The 18,400-nt window shown below is 33.6% G+C and overlaps 3 protein-coding genes and 1 pseudogene across 7 annotated transcripts in view; 1 reads left to right on the forward strand and 3 right to left on the reverse strand.

The window, feature by feature from the left end:
* The window catches only part of LOC147408298 (uncharacterized), a 61,034-nt gene that overhangs the window by 32,811 nt on the left and 9,823 nt on the right, over positions 1 to 18,400 (reverse strand). The window lies entirely within an intron of this gene.
* The window catches only part of LOC147408300 (uncharacterized), an 84,539-nt gene that overhangs the window by 19,676 nt on the left and 46,463 nt on the right, over positions 1 to 18,400 (reverse strand). The gene's annotated exons all lie outside the window — the stretch shown is intronic.
* Positions 3,024 to 7,189, forward strand: LOC147408302 (uncharacterized; annotated as a pseudogene). The gene is made up of 6 exons (XR_015175727.1): positions 3,024 to 3,059; positions 4,187 to 4,348; positions 4,478 to 4,586; positions 4,867 to 5,154; positions 6,638 to 6,686; positions 6,771 to 7,189. The product of XR_015175727.1 is annotated as an uncharacterized LOC147408302 (transcript).
* LOC147408303 (replication factor C subunit 5-like) lies at positions 7,906 to 12,867 on the reverse strand. 3 transcript variants are annotated; one of them, XM_086437253.1, is made up of 7 exons: positions 12,578 to 12,867; positions 11,787 to 11,858; positions 9,222 to 9,381; positions 9,007 to 9,096; positions 8,734 to 8,870; positions 8,562 to 8,657; positions 7,906 to 8,423 (listed from the first exon to the last, which is right to left on the reverse strand). In XM_086437253.1, exons 5-7 carry the CDS (start codon positions 8,865 to 8,867, stop codon positions 8,420 to 8,422), a joined length of 234 nt encoding a protein of 77 aa, XP_086293379.1. In that variant the 5' UTR covers positions 8,868 to 8,870; positions 9,007 to 9,096; positions 9,222 to 9,381; positions 11,787 to 11,858; positions 12,578 to 12,867; the 3' UTR covers positions 7,906 to 8,419. The 3 variants fall into 3 exon arrangements, with proteins under 3 accessions (XP_086293379.1, XP_086293380.1, XP_086293381.1); XM_086437254.1 differs by lacking the exons at positions 11,787 to 11,858; positions 12,578 to 12,867 and adding an exon at positions 10,652 to 10,734; XM_086437255.1 differs by lacking the exons at positions 9,007 to 9,096; positions 11,787 to 11,858; positions 12,578 to 12,867 and having other exon boundaries at positions 9,222 to 10,460.

Raw genomic sequence — 18,400 nt, forward strand, 5'->3', positions numbered from 1 at the left:
AACTGTACAGTCCATGAATCAAAGAGCTGTATGCGGCAACATTGGGCTCAACACCTCTTTGAGACATTATTTCTAATACATCAAGTGCTTCTTTAGTCCTCCCATCTTTGCAAAGACCATCTATCAGAATGTTGAAGGTTACTACATTAGGCATGACTACATCTGGTACGATGTCTTTGTCAATCATTTCTTGAAAGAGGTTCAGAGCATCATTTACCCGGCTCTCCTTACAAAGTCTGTCAACAATAGTATTATACATGAATTTATTAGGCTTCCATTTTCCTAAGAGCCCCATTAACATCCCCACTCTTGCAAAGTCCATCAGCTATCGTACCATAAGTAATTTCATTGTATGGATACCCATTCTCCACTATTTTGTAAAACAACTCCATCCCTTGAGTTACTTTATCCTCCTTAAAGAAACCATTAAGCAGAATATTCAAAGTCACGGAATTTGGTTCGAACCCACGTTTGAGAATGTTTCCAAAAACAGCAAAACTGATATCCATCCGACCCAAGTTGCAGTAACAATTTATCAATGTGTTACAAGTAAAAAGATCAGGTTGGATTTCTACAGAATTATTCATCATATTGGTAAACATAGATAACACAGTAGAATACTGTTTCATCTTGGAGATGGCTCCAAACAATTGATTAAAAGAGAGAATGGAAGGCATGGGTCGCATTTGAACCAAACGATCGAACAAACCCAATGCCTCATCAAACCCTAGGGTTCCAGTTTTACACTTCTCTCTTACCATATTTTCCAAATGGGACTTAATCTGGTAGGGATTTGAGTGTGATGGTTTTGTAGAATAGAAGAAGAAGGGAGAGACAGAAAGTGTACCAACCTTTTGATGAATCAAAATGGCAGCAACATTTCTTGACCATTTCATGACTGAATCTCTTCGTAACATTACCCTTACAAAATCGGAAAAACAGAACAAAAAGTCACACACATTGAAAAAAAATAATTGAATACTTGATATACAATTGCTTGACCATTTTCTAAGATTATGATCCTGCGTACCCCGAAGCAAATGACCAACGATTCTGTGATGGGGCATGCGGGAGAAAAAATCATTATTCTTTCTATAATGTTCATAGTAAAATTAAATTTCCATCCCTCTTTACGTGGGATGTTAAAAATAGTGGGGGTTCACCGTTATGTTTTACTATATAGATCTTACAAAATAAGTTGGATTAAAAAAATAAAAAAAAATAAAAAAAAGCAACTTGATTCAGTTTGGGGTAAAATTGAACCAAACAGACAAAGACGATTCCACTAAATAAGAACTAGAACCGAACCAAATTCCATTGGAACCAACCCAACCCAAGTCGAACTAATGTCAATTTGATTTTCTAAATTGTCAATATTCTATAAATTGTAAGTAATATTTTTTAATGAAAAAATAAATATATAATAAAAATAAAATTTCCTAACTCGTAAAATTATTCATAACAATTATTATATATATACATAGGGAAATGTTCAGCACCCAACAATTTGCCCAACATGTTTTGTCCTACATAGGTTGGAAGTTTTGGAATGGGCTGATTTTTGGTGAGGATGATCTCTACGGTTAGAAGATCATCCTCACCAAAAATCAGCCAATTTCAAAACTTTTAACCCCATATTTATAAGTTGAAAAATCGTGGACCGTCCATTTTTTGTAAACCATTTGTAATGGGATTATAAGTCTTGGAATGAGCTGATTTTTTGTGAGGATGATCTCCTCACCATAGAGATCATCCTCACCAAAAATCAACCTATTCCAAAACTTCTAACCCATGTAGGATAAAACATGTTGGGCAAATTGTTGGGTAAATGGTTGGGTGCCGAACGTACCCATATATGGGTGGTGTTCTTTTGAAAAAATCTTAGCCAACATTCTAGAAAAAACATTTTGTCTTATATGAGTTAAATTTTTTGGAATGAGCTGATTTTTTGTGAGGATGATTTCTATGACGAGAAAATCATCATCACAAAAAATCAGCAAAGTCTGAAATTTCTAACCCTAATTTATAAGATGAAAAATTGTGAATCGTCAATTTTTATTGTTAGTTTGTAACTACTTTTAATGGGGTTAGAAGTCACAGGATTGGCTGATTTTTTGTGAGGATGATCTACTGACTATAGAGATCATCCTCACAAAAAATCATTTCATTTCGAAACATTTTAGTCATATAAGACAAAACTTTGTCTAGAATGTTTGCTAGGATTTTGTCAAAAAAATGCTACCCTATATATATATATATATTGTTCAGTCCTCGATTTGATTTAGTTCTATATAAGTTTGATTCAATAACCCATCAATTTATATATATATATATATATATATATATATATATATATATATATATATATTGTTTGGTCCTCGATTTGATTTAGTTCTATATAAGTTTGATTCAAGAACCGAACTAAATTGATCGGTTCTCTATTTTCATAACCCGAAATCAAACTGCAACTTGTTCCAAATTGAACCAAACTATCCTAAAGCTATCGGTTTGAACCGGACCAACTTGCACCCCTAGTATTAATAACATTTATTTATTAAGTTACACTAGTAAGTGGTATGTGCAACCGCACAAGTATCAAAAAGAGTTTATTTTAATTTAAAATATTGAGTAAAGAGTATTTGAAGATTACATAGTAAAAAAAAGAATTTTGTAATTTTCAAAACTAAACATCATGATTATGAGGACATGGATTAGTAATTTTATTGGGTTTTTACCAAAATCATCCCAATTATGTTATAAAATTTAAGTATAAAAGTGGGGGCATTTATGACCATTTGAATTTTGGTGTCAATCACTTTTATTCCCCTTCTCCCATTATAAATTATAACAGTAAGGAAGATATAGTTACATTACTACCTTAACTACGACATAACATGATTCGGTGTCTTTATACACTTTAACATGATACAACATAATTACTTAACTACATGACTTACTCCGAAATAGAATGATTAGTTGCAACAATGAATATAAATAAAAAAAAATCTCGATGTTCGTGTTGGATGGCCTTCTCCCCATGTTTGTTGGATGGTCACAATGTACTTTATAGAGAGAGAGTGAGGATCAAGATCAAGATCAAGATCGTAAAAGTCATGTTGACATCAAGGTAATATTGATTCAGCTAATGAATCATAGATTTTTTTTTCATATTATCATAAATATAAATAAAGGTACTTTATGGAAAGAGCAGAGTCCAATTGGTCATCCATCTATTCAATTTTTAGGTGGACCCACCTTGTTATTAGGAACTGATCCTCTGTAATAGGAGTTCCTTATAGCTCTCTGTGGTACGTTATAAAAGTCTATAAAACACTATAGTCAAAAGAAAAAAAAAATCATTGATTCCTCTTGGATTAATTATTTAGATCAGATTGTCAAAAAATATATATATATATATATATATATATATATATATATATATATAGAACAGCGTTCCTAAGACTCATTTTGGGACTCACATTGCGACACACCGTTTTGTCTTATATGGGCAAAAATATTTGGAATGGGCTGATTTTTTGTGAGGATGATCTCTATGGTGAGGAGATCATCCTTGCCAAAAATCAGCTCATTATGAAACTTCTAGACCGTCCAATTTTTGTTGAAAATTTATAGACCGTCCAATTTTTGTAAATCAATTTTGATGGGGTTAGAAGTTTTGGAATGGGATGATTTTTTGCCAGGATGATCCCCTCATCACAGAGATCATCCTCACAAAAAATCAGCTCATTCCAAACATTTTTGCCCATATAAGACAAAACGGTGTGTCGCAATGTGAGTCTCAATATGAGTCTTAGGAACGTGACCCATATATATATATATATATATATGGGTCGCGTTCCTAAGACTCATATTGCGACTCACATCGCGACTCACCATTTCAGCCGTTCGATATTCGTTAAATCTACGGTCCAGATCGCGATCCATTTTTAAAACGATGAAATTTCGTTATTTACAACTACCTCCCCGATAACAAAATAAAAAATAAAAACTAAAAACGAAATTTCATCCTCAGTCAAAACTTCGTCTTCTTCGTCTTCTTCGCAAATTTCAAACGAAATTTCAGCCAAAATCTGAGAGAAATCTTCTTGTGTTCATCGCGATAGAACGAAATTTCAGATCGACCGACTTGCTTGCTAAACAAAATCGAAAGAAACGAAGATGAAAGAAAATCAAAACGAACGAAAACTCGTCTTCTTCGTTTCTGCCCTCTCTTCTCTTTCTCTTTACAGCGCTTCTTCCTCATCTCTATTCCCTCTCTCTCTCTCTCTCTCTCTCTCTAGAACAGACGACGACTCACACAAACGAAGAGCTCGACAGAAACCCTAAGGTAACAAATCACAAACCCTTGTTTTTTAATTTTTTTTGCACTTTTATTTGTTTAATAATTTTTTTTTTTATTTTTTTGCTGAGTATCTCCATCTCCATCTTCGTCTTCTTCTTCTTCTTCGGTTTTTAGTGTGTTGTTGGGTCGAAGTTAGTATGTATGCTAACAGGAGATACAGTCAACAAATCTGAGGAACATATATGGAAGCACATAAATGGGAAAAGATTTCTCAATAAATTAGGTTAGTATCACCCACTCTGTTAATCTGATTCTTACCCATATTTTAATTTGTATCGACGACGAAATTCAATAATTTTGAAATGCCCTTTATTATTCTCATAATGATTTTATCCTGCATTGTGAATTTCATTGCTTCACAGTGCACCTAAATCCTCAATAATACATGAAGTGGTTTGTAAAAAAAAAAGTATATTTTTTTCTTCTTTAAATTTGGAGAATACCCATTACATTTACATATATCAATGTTAGTTTGTCATTCAAATTTGAAATTTGTTTAACAGAACAAAAGGAAGCTGAAAAGTTAACGTCAAATGGAACTGTACTAGAAAAGGAGGAAGATAAACCATGCAAGGTGTCAAAGATGAGTGGTAATGGTAAGAAAAAGGATCGAAAGAATCATGTTGAGAAAGATGATTTGAAAAAAACTAAGCCCCTGGATGATTTAGAAGAACTTGACTTCTGGATTCCTCCTATGGGGAGCCGTTGGGACTTCGATGATGGGCAAGATCGATGGGGTTCTGGTACGGATTCAGGGTAGGAATCTGATGATGACGACAAAATAGGTAAGGGTGTTAATGCTTTTTGTTTATGAAAATTTTCTGAGTTTTTAAAACTTGGTCCTTAACATGATTAGGGAGAGAGAAATCACTATTTTTTTTTTTTTTTGACAATAGACTTTTGCTTCTCAATAACATATACTATCTATTGTTATACAATTAGCGATTACGAATTATATAAAATGCTTATATCCTATGTAAGAAGGGGACTCCATTTACAATAATTTTCCATGTTGGATATTGACACATGCCAACACACTTAACGAAAAGAATATTTGATTTCTAAAAAAAATTGTTTCAACTATTTTCTAGAGCAAGAGAGAGTCTTCGCTCTAGTGTATGATGACTGAAGAGGAGATTTGAATTCCTATCGCCTTCTTGCTTGCTTTCTTGTTTGTGTATGCTCGTTCTTTCAAAAGAAACTAGCTTCATGTCTGCTTGCCTATTGTAGGAGAAGGCAAGTCAAGATGGTTGCACGGTTTGCTTTAATGTTTGGTGCTATTGCTTATTTTGATAAATAACTATTACTTAAATATTGTTTATACGATTGTAATGTACATCAACTTTTCTAAATACATTTTTCTTCGTTTGAATTCCCCAATTCCTCCATTTTTATCTTCCCTGCTTCAAATTTTTTATCAAAAGGACAAAATGGACAAAACAACCTTTTATTGAATAAACTACAATAACATGTCAAAATTTGTATGTTTTGGAGATCATATTTGTGTAGATGGTACAATAAGGCTTGACATATGGGTACCACAAGTATGCCCAACTAGGTATCTTATCCTATCTCCTGGTACTCTCTCTCTCTCGCTCGCTGTAAGCCTTCTTACAAACTGTTGTGATGTAATAATTTTCCATGGATATGGGGTGCCTATTTAGGCTTTCCTTAGAAACTAACTGTTAGCTAAACCCATGGATACAGGGTGCCTATCAGGTGTCACCATGACCTAATTTAATTAGGATGGCAACATTTTTGTATGTTCATTTTGTGTATACCCTGGCTCTCAACAGTTTTCGATTAAAGGGCATATTTGTCTTTTTGCACAATGCATATTGATAAATAAGGAGTCTTGGACATGATGACTGGTGGGGGGAATCGAACTCAGGAGATTTGGTTCTTGAGGCATGGTCCTCGCCATCTCACCAACCCCTTGTTGGTTCTTGCTTCTCTCATTCCCTACGATGTAATGGTGAATGAACGACCATCAACTTGAATTTTTTTCTTTTTACAAATATAAAAATTTTATTGATAAAGGAAAGATAAAGGAGGCCGAGGTGGCCCGCAAAACAAGAACTATTGACTTGATTTATGCAGTTGTTGGGGCCAACTCACTTGCCTTAAGCATGACTCATTACGCATGTGCACAAGTCCATTTTTAGAACACTAAGTTCTCAAGATATTTTTTATTTTGAGATGGAAAGCTAGTCATATTTTATGGTCATGTTATAGATAAAGTGATTTAATCTTTGATTTGTTTTTAATGATCAGATGGAGCAGATGAAGAGAATGGTGAGGAGTCTGCAGAGCTTAGTATGCGGTATGTGTTTCCATTCTGTCTTGCTTTCCCAATTTTTTATGTCATATGCCCATGTTCTCCCCTCACGAATGTTTTGATCTACAGAACAAAGCGCATGTCCATAGAAATTGGACCTAGCAGCTTTGCCTCGAGGAAGAAGAAGAGCAAGACCGACTCCATAGGAGATTCAAGCACTACTTGAGATTCAAGGAGGGTGGTTATTGTAGAAAAGAAAATTTGAAGTTCCTCAATATGTTTATGGGTTAAAGCACTTTTCACTGATATTATTTATCTTTTTTTGTTTTATCTTCTAATTGGTACTATTGCAAAATTCATGAACCATACTCTTTTTTAACTTATCTAAGGGATCGTCAAATTCATTTTTTTCTTGATTGTCAAAAATTCAAATTAATCAATCATGCTTGGTCCTATTATTGTCTAATAAACTTGCCCTTAATATGATTAGTAAAAGCAACTTCGCATATGTAGTGTCTGACATAATTGATCTAAGAGCAACTCTTGAAATTGGTGCATCTTCATTTTGAAGCCTTCAAAACCACTTTTGAACTTCAAACCATTCACGTCTCTAAAGGGAAAAAAAGATACAATAAGAAATCTGATAAGTTTATGGAGCCAAGGGTTTTAAAAATATCTCTGGACTCTATATATGAAGTTGTGCTCAGTGATATAAAGCCCCAGTCTTCAAAATAAAGTTCCATCTCTAAATTTAGAGTTTTCAAGTTTAGTTGGAGTTGCTCTAATGAACTCAAATTAGATTCAACCCAGTTCCTCTCTTTCCTTCTTTCATACTCTTCTCTTCTTTGAATTTTCATACTTTTATCTTCTTTTAGGAGTAATAATTTTTTAATATAAGCAAAATTTTATTTAAAAAAAAGAGACAACTAACAATCCCAATCCTCAGCAAAATTAACTACAAAATCGTCAAAAACTAACAATCCCAATCCTCGGAATACTAATTATGTGCTGGTATGAGAATGTTCAATTTCTTGCTTAGTTCACGTTATTAACTGTGCTTCTCTTTGAAGTAAGAGATGATGGTGATGAACATATAGAAAATAAAAGGGAAGAAAATGATGGCATTTCTATTGAAGGACATGGGTTTTGTATGTTATTGAATGGGTCACTTTCTCAACAAACAAAAAAGATGAGAGAATTACAACTCAGACCACATTGAACTTGATCCAATGTTCACCTTTAGTTACCCTTGCACCTGACTTGCTTCAGATTTATGATCCACTCAACATGACCATTAATATCAACTGAATTCCAAGGTACAAAATACAAACAAGCTGATTAGTTTAACCATGACGATACATAAATCACAAATGAGAAACATTTTAGACAATGACTTCACGGCCTAAAGAATATAAGTACAACACAAATGGAAGTCTGGACTTAATGGAAAACGCTCCAACTATGGTTCTAAGCTGATCTAGGAAAAGCTTGAACTACCACACATCTGTAATTGCAACACAGATGCCAAGTATCTCATGTCAGAATAAACATGCATCAACCCCCTAAAAAGCCTATCATCTCTCTATCATATTTACAAAAGTTTAAAGCCCCTACAACTTCATCAATTTTTTTATTGCTGAGAACTTCACAGTCTGATATTGCAGAGCCACCTGACTCAGTCCCCTTGGCGACAGTAAGCTTTGATATCAACCCACTCGTTCCCCACCCAATCCATGGAACTCCTTATATCCCTTCTTTGGAAAGTTGAGAACCTATCCTCACCTGACATTAAAGAGAAAAAGATGATTATTTTGGATTCATCAAGTTTATTACCTTTTCTACATGTTTGATGAAACAAGATGCAACCTGTGTCTAACTTTTCCTCCATAATAATTTTTTTACATTGAGTCAGAAGCTAACCTTTTGGGTGATGGATCAGCTAGAATCTCAGCAGCAAGTTCCGTCAGCACCTCTTCCCAGCCTAGCGGAATTGGTTGCTCATCAACAAAAGGATAGCTACATTGGTTATTTCAACTCAAGTAAGGGGAAAAACAAAATTGGAAATTCACATATCTTCTCTTGCAGTTCTTACTTGTGTGATTTGCATGCTTCAAGTGCCATGATTGCTTTCCTCAAGTTCTGCTTTGACTTGGTTGCAATCTTAGCAGCAAAGCTCATGGGTAGATCAAAATTCTCCTTTCTTGCGATCTGAATAAGAACCTCCATGATCTGAGAAATATAAAACAACGAGAGATTGACTTAGAATCAGTATTTCAGTATGTCTTATTACATAGAATACCATTGTAATTGAAATAGGCCTACATAGCAAAATGGAGGTTGTTATTTTAATGAAACAAGATGCAACCTTGTTTATGTCCGCTGTTTGGGTTTCTCCTAATACACATTGCCACTGATGCAGAAACCTCAGAAGGCCTAAATTCCAAGAATTCAATCCCTATATTTCCCATCAAACAATATAACAGATCTCAAATTCACCATTTAAAAAGAGACATAGTGAGATAGACCTTTAATTGTGTTTAAGATGAGTTTAATGGATTGAGGAAAAAAGCTTCGAATGACCTTTGAATAGAAATGGACTCCTCAGCCTTAGCTAATGCCTCTTCACTGTGGTGAACTTGTTGAAAAGAGGAGCTATTAGAATCAGATATAGTGTCATCATCACAATGGACAGAACAAACATAAATGCCCAGAGATATATGGCTAAGTACGGACCTCCTTTCTGCAGAAATGAAATTCAATATTAGTGCCTTTCAATTGCAGGATGAGCATCCCACAGGAATTCAAATATAGAAACTCGATGAAGACAAAAGCTGTAAACGCTACAGATTTAGAGTTAAAGCAAAAAAAACTTCCTCCAATAGTAAAGTAAACAGAAGCAAAAAGTATGTGTTATCTAAAACAAAAAGGACAATGTCTGCACATACCGATATAAGAACTTCCAATCAAGCCCAGATTTGGCCTATTTCTAGTAAGTGACGTTGGAAATATTAAAACCTATTCCGATTGACAGTGAAATCAGTAATTAATACAACAAACCAACCCTCACTACCTACATATCCATTCATCAAAACCTCATCAGATCTTCAATCTTCAAACCAACCACATTCCCTCCTTACCAAATAATAACCCATAGTGGAAGAACACAAAACTAACTCATATTTTCCAACATCAACAAACAATACAAACTTTCAAGAAATATAAAGCTATAATCTAAGAAACCAACCATTGATGGCGTGGACAGTGGTCATGAGGCCTTCAACAATGCCAATTCTGAAAGGCAATGAAGATAAACAATTGATGAAATTGTTGGAAGAACTTGCAGTTCATGCACCGAAGGTTTATTAGCCTGATCTCTTTGTCAGATCTTCATTGACCCTTCTTGTGTGCAATATAAGCCAAGCCACGACACTGATTTATGTCTGTTTCAAATTGAGTTTATTGACCTATATAGAAGGCCATAACATAACAGATGAAAACACTAGGCCACTTTATTATACTGCACTATCTACATCCTTGAAGTGAAGAAAGGATTTAAATACAAAATATTTTTTTTCCTCTTTCAACATGTTACTATAGATAATAAGGTGACTACCAGTTTACAGAACCAGAGAATCAGTTTACTATCGTTCGGACAACAATCATATCGACTCACATCTCTACAAATCAACTTAATGGTGTTAAACAGAAATGAAAAGGCAGTAAAGAGAAAGAAGAATGCAATAATAATACCTGAAAACTGAACTCAACTAGGGAAAGTAGAGAATCAATTTCTCTTCAAAGAAGCTCTTCAGTAGTGTTTAGCGGTAAAAAAAAAAGAAGCAACCTTAATACACTTATTTAAAGCGAAACAAAGAATATCAACCTTCAGGCAGAGCAAAAAGATGTTTCAAATGGACTCAAGAGACATAAAATTATTTCCCGTTGCTGGTAGGTCTTAGTAAAGCATAGTTCCATAACATGGTTAACTATATGGATATGCAGCTTCTTACCATTCCCCACGAACATCAGTAACCCGAACCAAACAACTTCAGAGAACCCGAACCAAGCGAACCAAACAAAATAATAGTCGGAACTCCTCGAATGGGCTGTTTCCCTTGATAATAACCATTAAGGAAACATGATTTTAAGAACAATGCACAAAGAGCTTCTCTCAATTATCATATTGAGACCCCACAAAACTCAAAGCAGATAATAAAATAGAATTATCTCTAAGTCGTTTGTGTGGTGTGGTGGGCACACATTTCTTTATAGAATTATATAAGTATTTGTCCATCTTTAGGTCGTTTGCTCGATTTCGATATTAAGTTCAATTATTGGTAGATAAACTGATTTAAAATGTAATTGAGATTCTATTAGCATTGCTCCACAATATAGGTCAACTCCATGATTTGGTAACTCAACCAAAATTACCCCTCACTACACCTCTACGGCCGCAATAACTCTCACTAGCTACTATTTCCATATCCCACAACAATGAAAAGGTTAGCTAGATGAGCCTTGAAACTTGACAAAGTAATGAACCAAGCTAGACTACACCTCTCAACAAGATATAGGATGGACAAGACACAAACGGAGAGGTGTTTCAAGTTGGATTGAGTACTTTGACCCAAAGCCATTGCAAGTTAGATAGGTTGCTGAACTCACAAGGCTGCCAGACTAACCAACCTTTGTAATTCTGAGCTGATTTGGAAGGGGGGCATTCTAGGCAAGGTGAATCAGGTGTCCATTGCGGTAAAAATATGGTGGCGCATCAAGCAATATGATGGATATCACACCCATGATAACAAAACTGGTGTATAACTCCCATGACAACGGAATGGAGGAGGAAGGAGATTGACACGTGCCTCAATCTCATGGTCTCAAGAACCACTCATTTAAGAAACCAGAAAAACTACTATTTCTGTTTTTCCATAAAACTTCTTATTAAATATTATCTATAAGAATAAAGAGAATGGATGACAACATGTTGTGCTAAGTTGCATGGATATAGGTATGGGTGCTTGATTGTGACATGAGTAAAGATGTTAGAACTGCATTTTGGCCAAAGCATGTGCAAAATAACAATCACAGTTCTACAAAGACAACCAATAGATCAAAAAAATTCATTGCAGAAAAAGGACTTACAAGTACTGCAAATTTCTAAGATGAATAAGTTGTGGAAACAGTTGACCAGATGAAACAACATTTCCAAGATCACTGAGACAAGATTAAAGCCCAATTACAATTTGAAACAAAAAAGGAATTTGACCAAAAAATTAATTGATCATTAAATCATTAATAAGCTTAGGAGCAAAAGAAGACATTCTTCTAACTATGTTAGGTATACTATTTTTTTGGTGTATAGTTTTTTAGGAGTTCCAGGGGGTCCTTTTTGAAGATTTCCTAGTTAGGTGGGAGCAAATTTGTTGTCTTGAATCCCCTTATTTCATTTTCTCTGTATTGTTTCTTTTGCCAGTCTTCTTGACCAACCTTATTGAAATGATATTTTACTTATAAAAAAAAAAAAATAAAAAGCCATTGTAGCTAATTAAAAATCTCTTAATTATTGTTGTAGCACAAACGTTTCAATACTGATTTAGATCAGAACTACACAGGATTACCGATCCAAAACTAGATTTGCAAATTCCATTTCTGTTTAAGAACTGGATCTTGAATCATAAACAATAAAGGAGATCGAAAAACGAGTATAAACATTAACCTAGACTATAAACTAGGTACCACTACTTCAAATTGACACACTGTTAACATCTGTGGGATTTTCAAGAAATCTTAAATGTAAGTCACCACCCAACAACACACTAAAAACCGAAGAAGAAGAAGAAGACGAAGATGGAGATGGAGATACTCAGCAAAAAATTAAAAAAAAAATTATTAAACAAAAAAAAAATAAAAAACAAGGGTTTGTGTTTTGTTACCTTAGGGTTTCTGTCGAGCTCTTCCTTTGTGTGAGTCGTCGTCTGTTCTAGAGAGAGAGAGAGAGAGAGAGGGAATATAGATGAGGAAGAAGCGCTGTAAAGAGAAAGAGAAGAGAGGGCAGAAACGAAGAAGACGAGTTTTCGTTCGTTTTGATTTTCTTTCATCTTCGTTTCTTTCGATTTTGTTTAGCAAGCAAGTCGGTCGATCTGAAATTTCATTCAATCGCAATGAACACAAGAAGATTTCTCTCAGATTTTGGCTGAAATTTCGTTTGAAATTTGCGAAGAAGACGAAGTTTCGGCTGAGGATGAAATTTCGTTTTTAGTTTTTATTTTTTATTTTGTTATCGGGGAGGTAGTTGTAAATAACGAAATTTCATCGTTTTAAAAATGGATCGCGATCTGGACCGTAGATTTAACGAATATCGAACGGCTGAAATGGTGAGTCGCGATGTGAGTCGCAATATGAGTCTTAGGAACGCGACCCACATATATATATATATATATATATATATATATATACATACATTTTTTTTAGTCTGATCGAGTGTTTAGAATGGACGGTTAGTGAGCTTCTAAATTTAAATGAACTAAGGTCGTTCTCTAGATGATTTGGCGCACTATCAATCGTTGGTCAGTGTCATAGGGAACTCGCGCTATAGAGGTTCTGCTCTTGTTGTTGTCATCAAAGTAGGTTGAATAAACGTTTTGTTTCCTCAGCTCGAAAGAGCCTCCAAACTAAGAGATATTTACGAAAATGTGATCAACTTTTGACGAGTTTACAATCCCCGCTCATTGTTATTTGTTCATTAGGTTGTTCACGTCTTGGTTAATATAAATAGTGAGTCGGGATTGTAAATTCGGCTCACGAAATGGTAATTTACCTTGGAACTAAACTACATATCTTCGAAGAGAACTAATATTACGATCTCACCACCTTATTCATCAGAAAACAGGGAAATCACTATGATCTATGGGGTATGGATATCAATTCTATATTTTAATAATCACACACTTCTGATTTCTTCTTTGTATCTGAAAGCCCTTCAAATGAGAAAAGCTCTTGGCATTCTTAAGAATAGTTATGAGAAGGAGAGACATAAATAAGTCTTTCTCATTTTTCTTTAGAAAAATATTAGGACTCTCAATGGATTGGATCAGACCCAAAATCCAATCCAATAATTTCGGATTTGAATTGATGTTTTAGATTTTGCTAAGGATCCGATATCTTATTGGATTGGATCTAGATCAACCCTGTCCCAATTTGATAAGGACTTGATCCGATTATATGTAGAAAGTATATATATTATATTATTCATGTTGAAAAGTATGAAGTTTATTTAGCATTTGTATATAAATTCGGGTTTGGCTTGATCCAGATCCGATTTGTTTGTAAATGGATCAGGTTTGGATCTTAATATTGAGTTCTGATAATCAAACAAGATTCTTATCCGGTACTTGTCAGATCAATTCTGGATCCGATCCTTATTGGATCGATACCAAATCAACCCAATCCATTGATATATATACATACGTATGCAAGATTGTCACTCTAAACCCGAGAACTCATCACTTGAAAAACCTGCAATCTAGCAATTTATATTTTGGGAAATTTCTCTAATTTCAATACTTAGTGTGCTATGAAAAAAATGGTACTAGCATATATGCATAGTTACCATCATACTTCAAAATATCATATCATATCAGAATGTATTGACCAAGATTGATAGGAAACATTGACCCTGAACGAAACTTTCAAATGTTGATATTTATCAAGTTTTTCTTTTCCTATTTTGATTTTTTTCCCTTGAGAAGGCAAAGAACATGGCCAAGGCAGCCAACCTATTACCACGAATTTAAAAAAGAAAGAACGAAAAAAAAGATAAGTTTCTTGACATGTTGTTATCCATTTTTAGGATCCTTTCAAGAATATGGCTGACAAAACGAAGAAAGAGATTTTGTTTGGGAATTTTGACCCCAAATGCTAATGTCTGGAAGGGAATTGAGATTATAAAAAGGTTTGACAGAAAACTTAATAACTTCCCAAGCTGGAAATATCTCAATCTAGATTCAAGAAATCCATTCAATTAGTCACAAAATCATTGAAATTTCTTCTAAAACCCAAATCTCACGAAATCATTTCAAGTAATCTGTTCTCATCGTGTCGTGTGGTAGGGATGTTCGGATCGAAGTAGATTTGGTACCTATCCAATAAGTATCGGATCGGGATTTTATCGAGTCTCAATATTAAGATCCAGATCCAATCCATTAACAATCAGATTGGGTCCAGATTGGGCCAAACCTGATTTCTGTATACAAAATCTAAATAAACTATTATACATATTTCAACAAATATATAATATAATTATATACTTACTAACGTATTATCGGATCGGGATATGGTTGATCCAGATTCAGATCCAATCCAATAAGATATCGGATCCTTATAGGAATCCAATTCAAACTTAGAATCGAACCAAACCGATAGCTTTGGCTGGTTCGATTTGAAAAAGTTCCGGTTCAATTTTGGGTTACAAAATTGTAGAACTAATCTATCGGTTCTCCTCGGTTCAAGGCTTTATCGAGTCAAACCAAATCGAGAATGAACTCTTATAAAATAAATAAATTTCTTATGTATTGGAGTATGAAGAACTCATTGTTTGGGTTGATCATACAATTTTGAGAAGAAACTACCAAAATTTTGTGAGATTGGGTTGCAAAAAAATTTAGAATAATTTGAGTTTAATTAAATATTTTAATAATTTTTATATTTCACAACTCAAAATCTTTTTGAGAACATCTTTATAATAAAACCCAATGATAGACCCCGTTAAACTACAATTTTGTAGAGTATAAATGTTCCCTCCAACTATACTTTTTTGGGGTCCACATTAGCCTATTTTATTTCCAATTTTCTTCACCCCCTTCAATGTAATTGCCTTTTCTCTCCTCCCCTTTCAATAACCTCTCCAAATTTACTTATTTTTTTCTTTTACCCATTTTTCAATAATATTGCTCTAACTGTATTGTCTTTCTTCTTTTACCCTTTAACCCTAAAGAGGATGCTAGTGCCTATGGCACGGGCAAACTACTAGTATAACATTAGATAATTAAAAATAATAGTTAGTTGAATATTAGGGTATTATAATCTTTTTTTAGAGGTCAAAATAGTTCCCAAATACATGTAGAAATACCCTTCGTAGTACTTTTGAGAGTTTAGTTCCCAAACGCATATCCTATCCCACGGTACTTCTCCAACTCCTTCAAAAAGTACTTCAGCTCCAATTCATTTTTGAAATACTTCTAGTCTTCTACTCATTCATAGATTATTATTATTTTACTCCCAACGATCAATTTTGTCAGGTCAACGATTTTCTTTTTTAAAGAGTTTTGATAATTTGACTCCTCACATGACATACTCAAAATAGTCTTTTGACCTAGCATGTATCAGAACTATAGAATTTATGTCTCGGGATACACATATACACATCCCCATAAATATGTGTGATTATGTATCTTAAGGACAAGAGATATGTGGTTCTAGCCCATGCCACATCAGGCGAGTATTTTATGTACGTATGTGCAGTTATGCATTTTGAGGACGAGATATTTGAGGACGAGATATATGGTTCTAGCACATGCCACATCAGTCGAGTATTTTGAGTATGCCACAGGAGTCAAAAAATCATTACTCTCTTTTTAAAACCATATTTAAAAACTAAAAAATTATTATTTTTGAGGTTAAATAACCAAATTCAATTTACTACTTTTGGACATTCATTGATGACACGTGTCTTTGAAAATAGACCCAGGAGGAGGGTATATAAGTAATAATGAATGTAACAGTACAAAATAAATATTCACGAAATTGGATATATGATCCTTTTTATAGATATTATAAGTAATATTATTTAATTTTTACTCTCAAGACGCCAAAGGATGAATTTGAGAAGAAAAAACAACAAACATAAACCTGAGATAAAATACACATAAATATGGTTAGAATAATCACATAATATTTATTTGATCAAATGTATCTTACATTGTAAGGCAATTAAAAAGTGTGAACCCTTCATTCCATTTCATTTGCATGATTTATCTTTTTAAACATGACAACGAAACTGCCATTTTTTTATCAAAAAAAAAAAAAAAATGAAATAGAACAAATGAAGTTGCTACAGATGAGGGTACATAGATTATTTTCTTCTTTTAAAGTTAGTGATGAAAAATTAATTTAAATATTTAGGATAGCTAAATTAAAAATAAAAATAAATAAATAAATAAATAAATATATATATATATATATATATATATATATATATATGGGTGGCGTTCAAGGGCCAACTTTTTAGCAAACTTTTTGGCAAAACATTTTTCAAAACATAGGTTAGAGGTTTTGGAATGGGCTGATTTTTGGTGAGGATGATCTCTACGGTGAGGAGATCATCCTCACCAAAAATCAGCCCATTCCAAAACTTCTAACCCATGTTTACAAGTTGAAAAATCGTGGACCGTCCATTTTTTATAAACTGTTTTTGATGGGGTTAGAAGTTTTGGAATTGGCTGATTTTTGGTGATGATGATCTCCTCACCGTAGAGATCATCCTCACCAAAAATCAGCCTATTCCAAAACCTCTAACCTATGTTTTGAAAAATGTTTTGCCAAAAAGTTTGCTAAAAAGTTGGCCCTTGAACGCCCCCCTATATATATATATATATATATAGAAAGCCTTATATTAATTAACTCTTATTTCTTCTTTAGATGAGTTTTTTATTTACACATTCAAAATCATATTGATGGATTGAGAAACACGGTCAAAATTATATTTTGAGATTGGAAAAAGCCAAAATTTTGCAGGTTAGTCATTCTGCCTTACTTGTTGCACATAGTCACAAACTTTCTCGATTTTTTGTTAAAAATAGAAAAAAGGTGAAACCTTAGATGAAAAATCGACGGTAATAAAATAATTGACAATTAATAAAGAAACGTCTAATTTCACAAATTAATAGGTGATTTTTTTTCTCGATTATTTTTAGAAGTATTTCAATTTTTTTGGGGTTGACTGATGTCCATTAATTGTTTAATCCGAACTTGGTTACTAGCTAATTTGTTCTCAAAATAGCAAGCCTGAAATACTTCCGCTGGTCAAATAGATTTACGATACAATACAAATAAAAATAGTTGATTTTTAATTTTATTTTTTATAAATAATGATATTGGTAACTTGAGACTGGCAAGAATTGAATACAAGAATCAGTAGAATTCTAATATTTAATATTAATTTAGAGTTTTCTTAGTTATCCTTTTATAGTCAAGTGTAATTCTTTTCTAGCAATTCTCCGATCAAATGATTTTGCAATGGCTTGCAATTAAACATGTCTTAGTAAAATATTTATTGTTTGTTCTTAACAAAATATTATATATAACTGAATAACTCAATTGAGCTTTTGTTCCAACTCAATACATTTTCGAGATGGTTCAAGTTAATGAGTTGACTCCATGATTTAACAAATTGGCATAACGAATTGATTTAATCTAGTTTTGGGACCAAATCACCTCGAAATCCAATTGAGTCGAGACAACTTGGTCGATTTTTGAGTCAATCCACGAATTCTGCAAATGACTGTGTAGGTAACATGTATGTTTGTTTTTCTAGATAGCATTCTTTCATTGGTCATTAATCAATGGGTTTTGAGTCAATCCACAAATTCTGAAACTAATTCGGTGGGTGGCTATTCTCTTACACTGTAGTAAGTGAAAAATATAACCCACCAAGTCCTCGATATATATTTGAAGTTTTTGTTTTATCTTGGCGCAAAGGG

The sequence above is a fragment of the Akebia trifoliata genome, chromosome 3 (assembly GCF_017979445.1).
Source record: "Akebia trifoliata isolate Shusen 1 chromosome 3, ASM1797944v1, whole genome shotgun sequence".
Classification (NCBI taxonomy): domain Eukaryota; kingdom Viridiplantae; phylum Streptophyta; class Magnoliopsida; order Ranunculales; family Lardizabalaceae; genus Akebia; species Akebia trifoliata.

What these genes read in the sequence shown, in the direction of transcription:
- LOC147408303 (XM_086437253.1), bottom strand. Translation starts at nt 8,867, where the DNA reads ATGGAGGTTCTTATTCAGATCGCAAGAAAGGAGAATTTTGATCTACCC. An exon ending in GAAGCATGCAAATCACACAA is followed by an intron (nt 8,658 to 8,733) that starts GTAAGAACTGCA and finishes TAACCAATGTAG; the next exon opens with CTATCCTTTTGTTGATGAGC.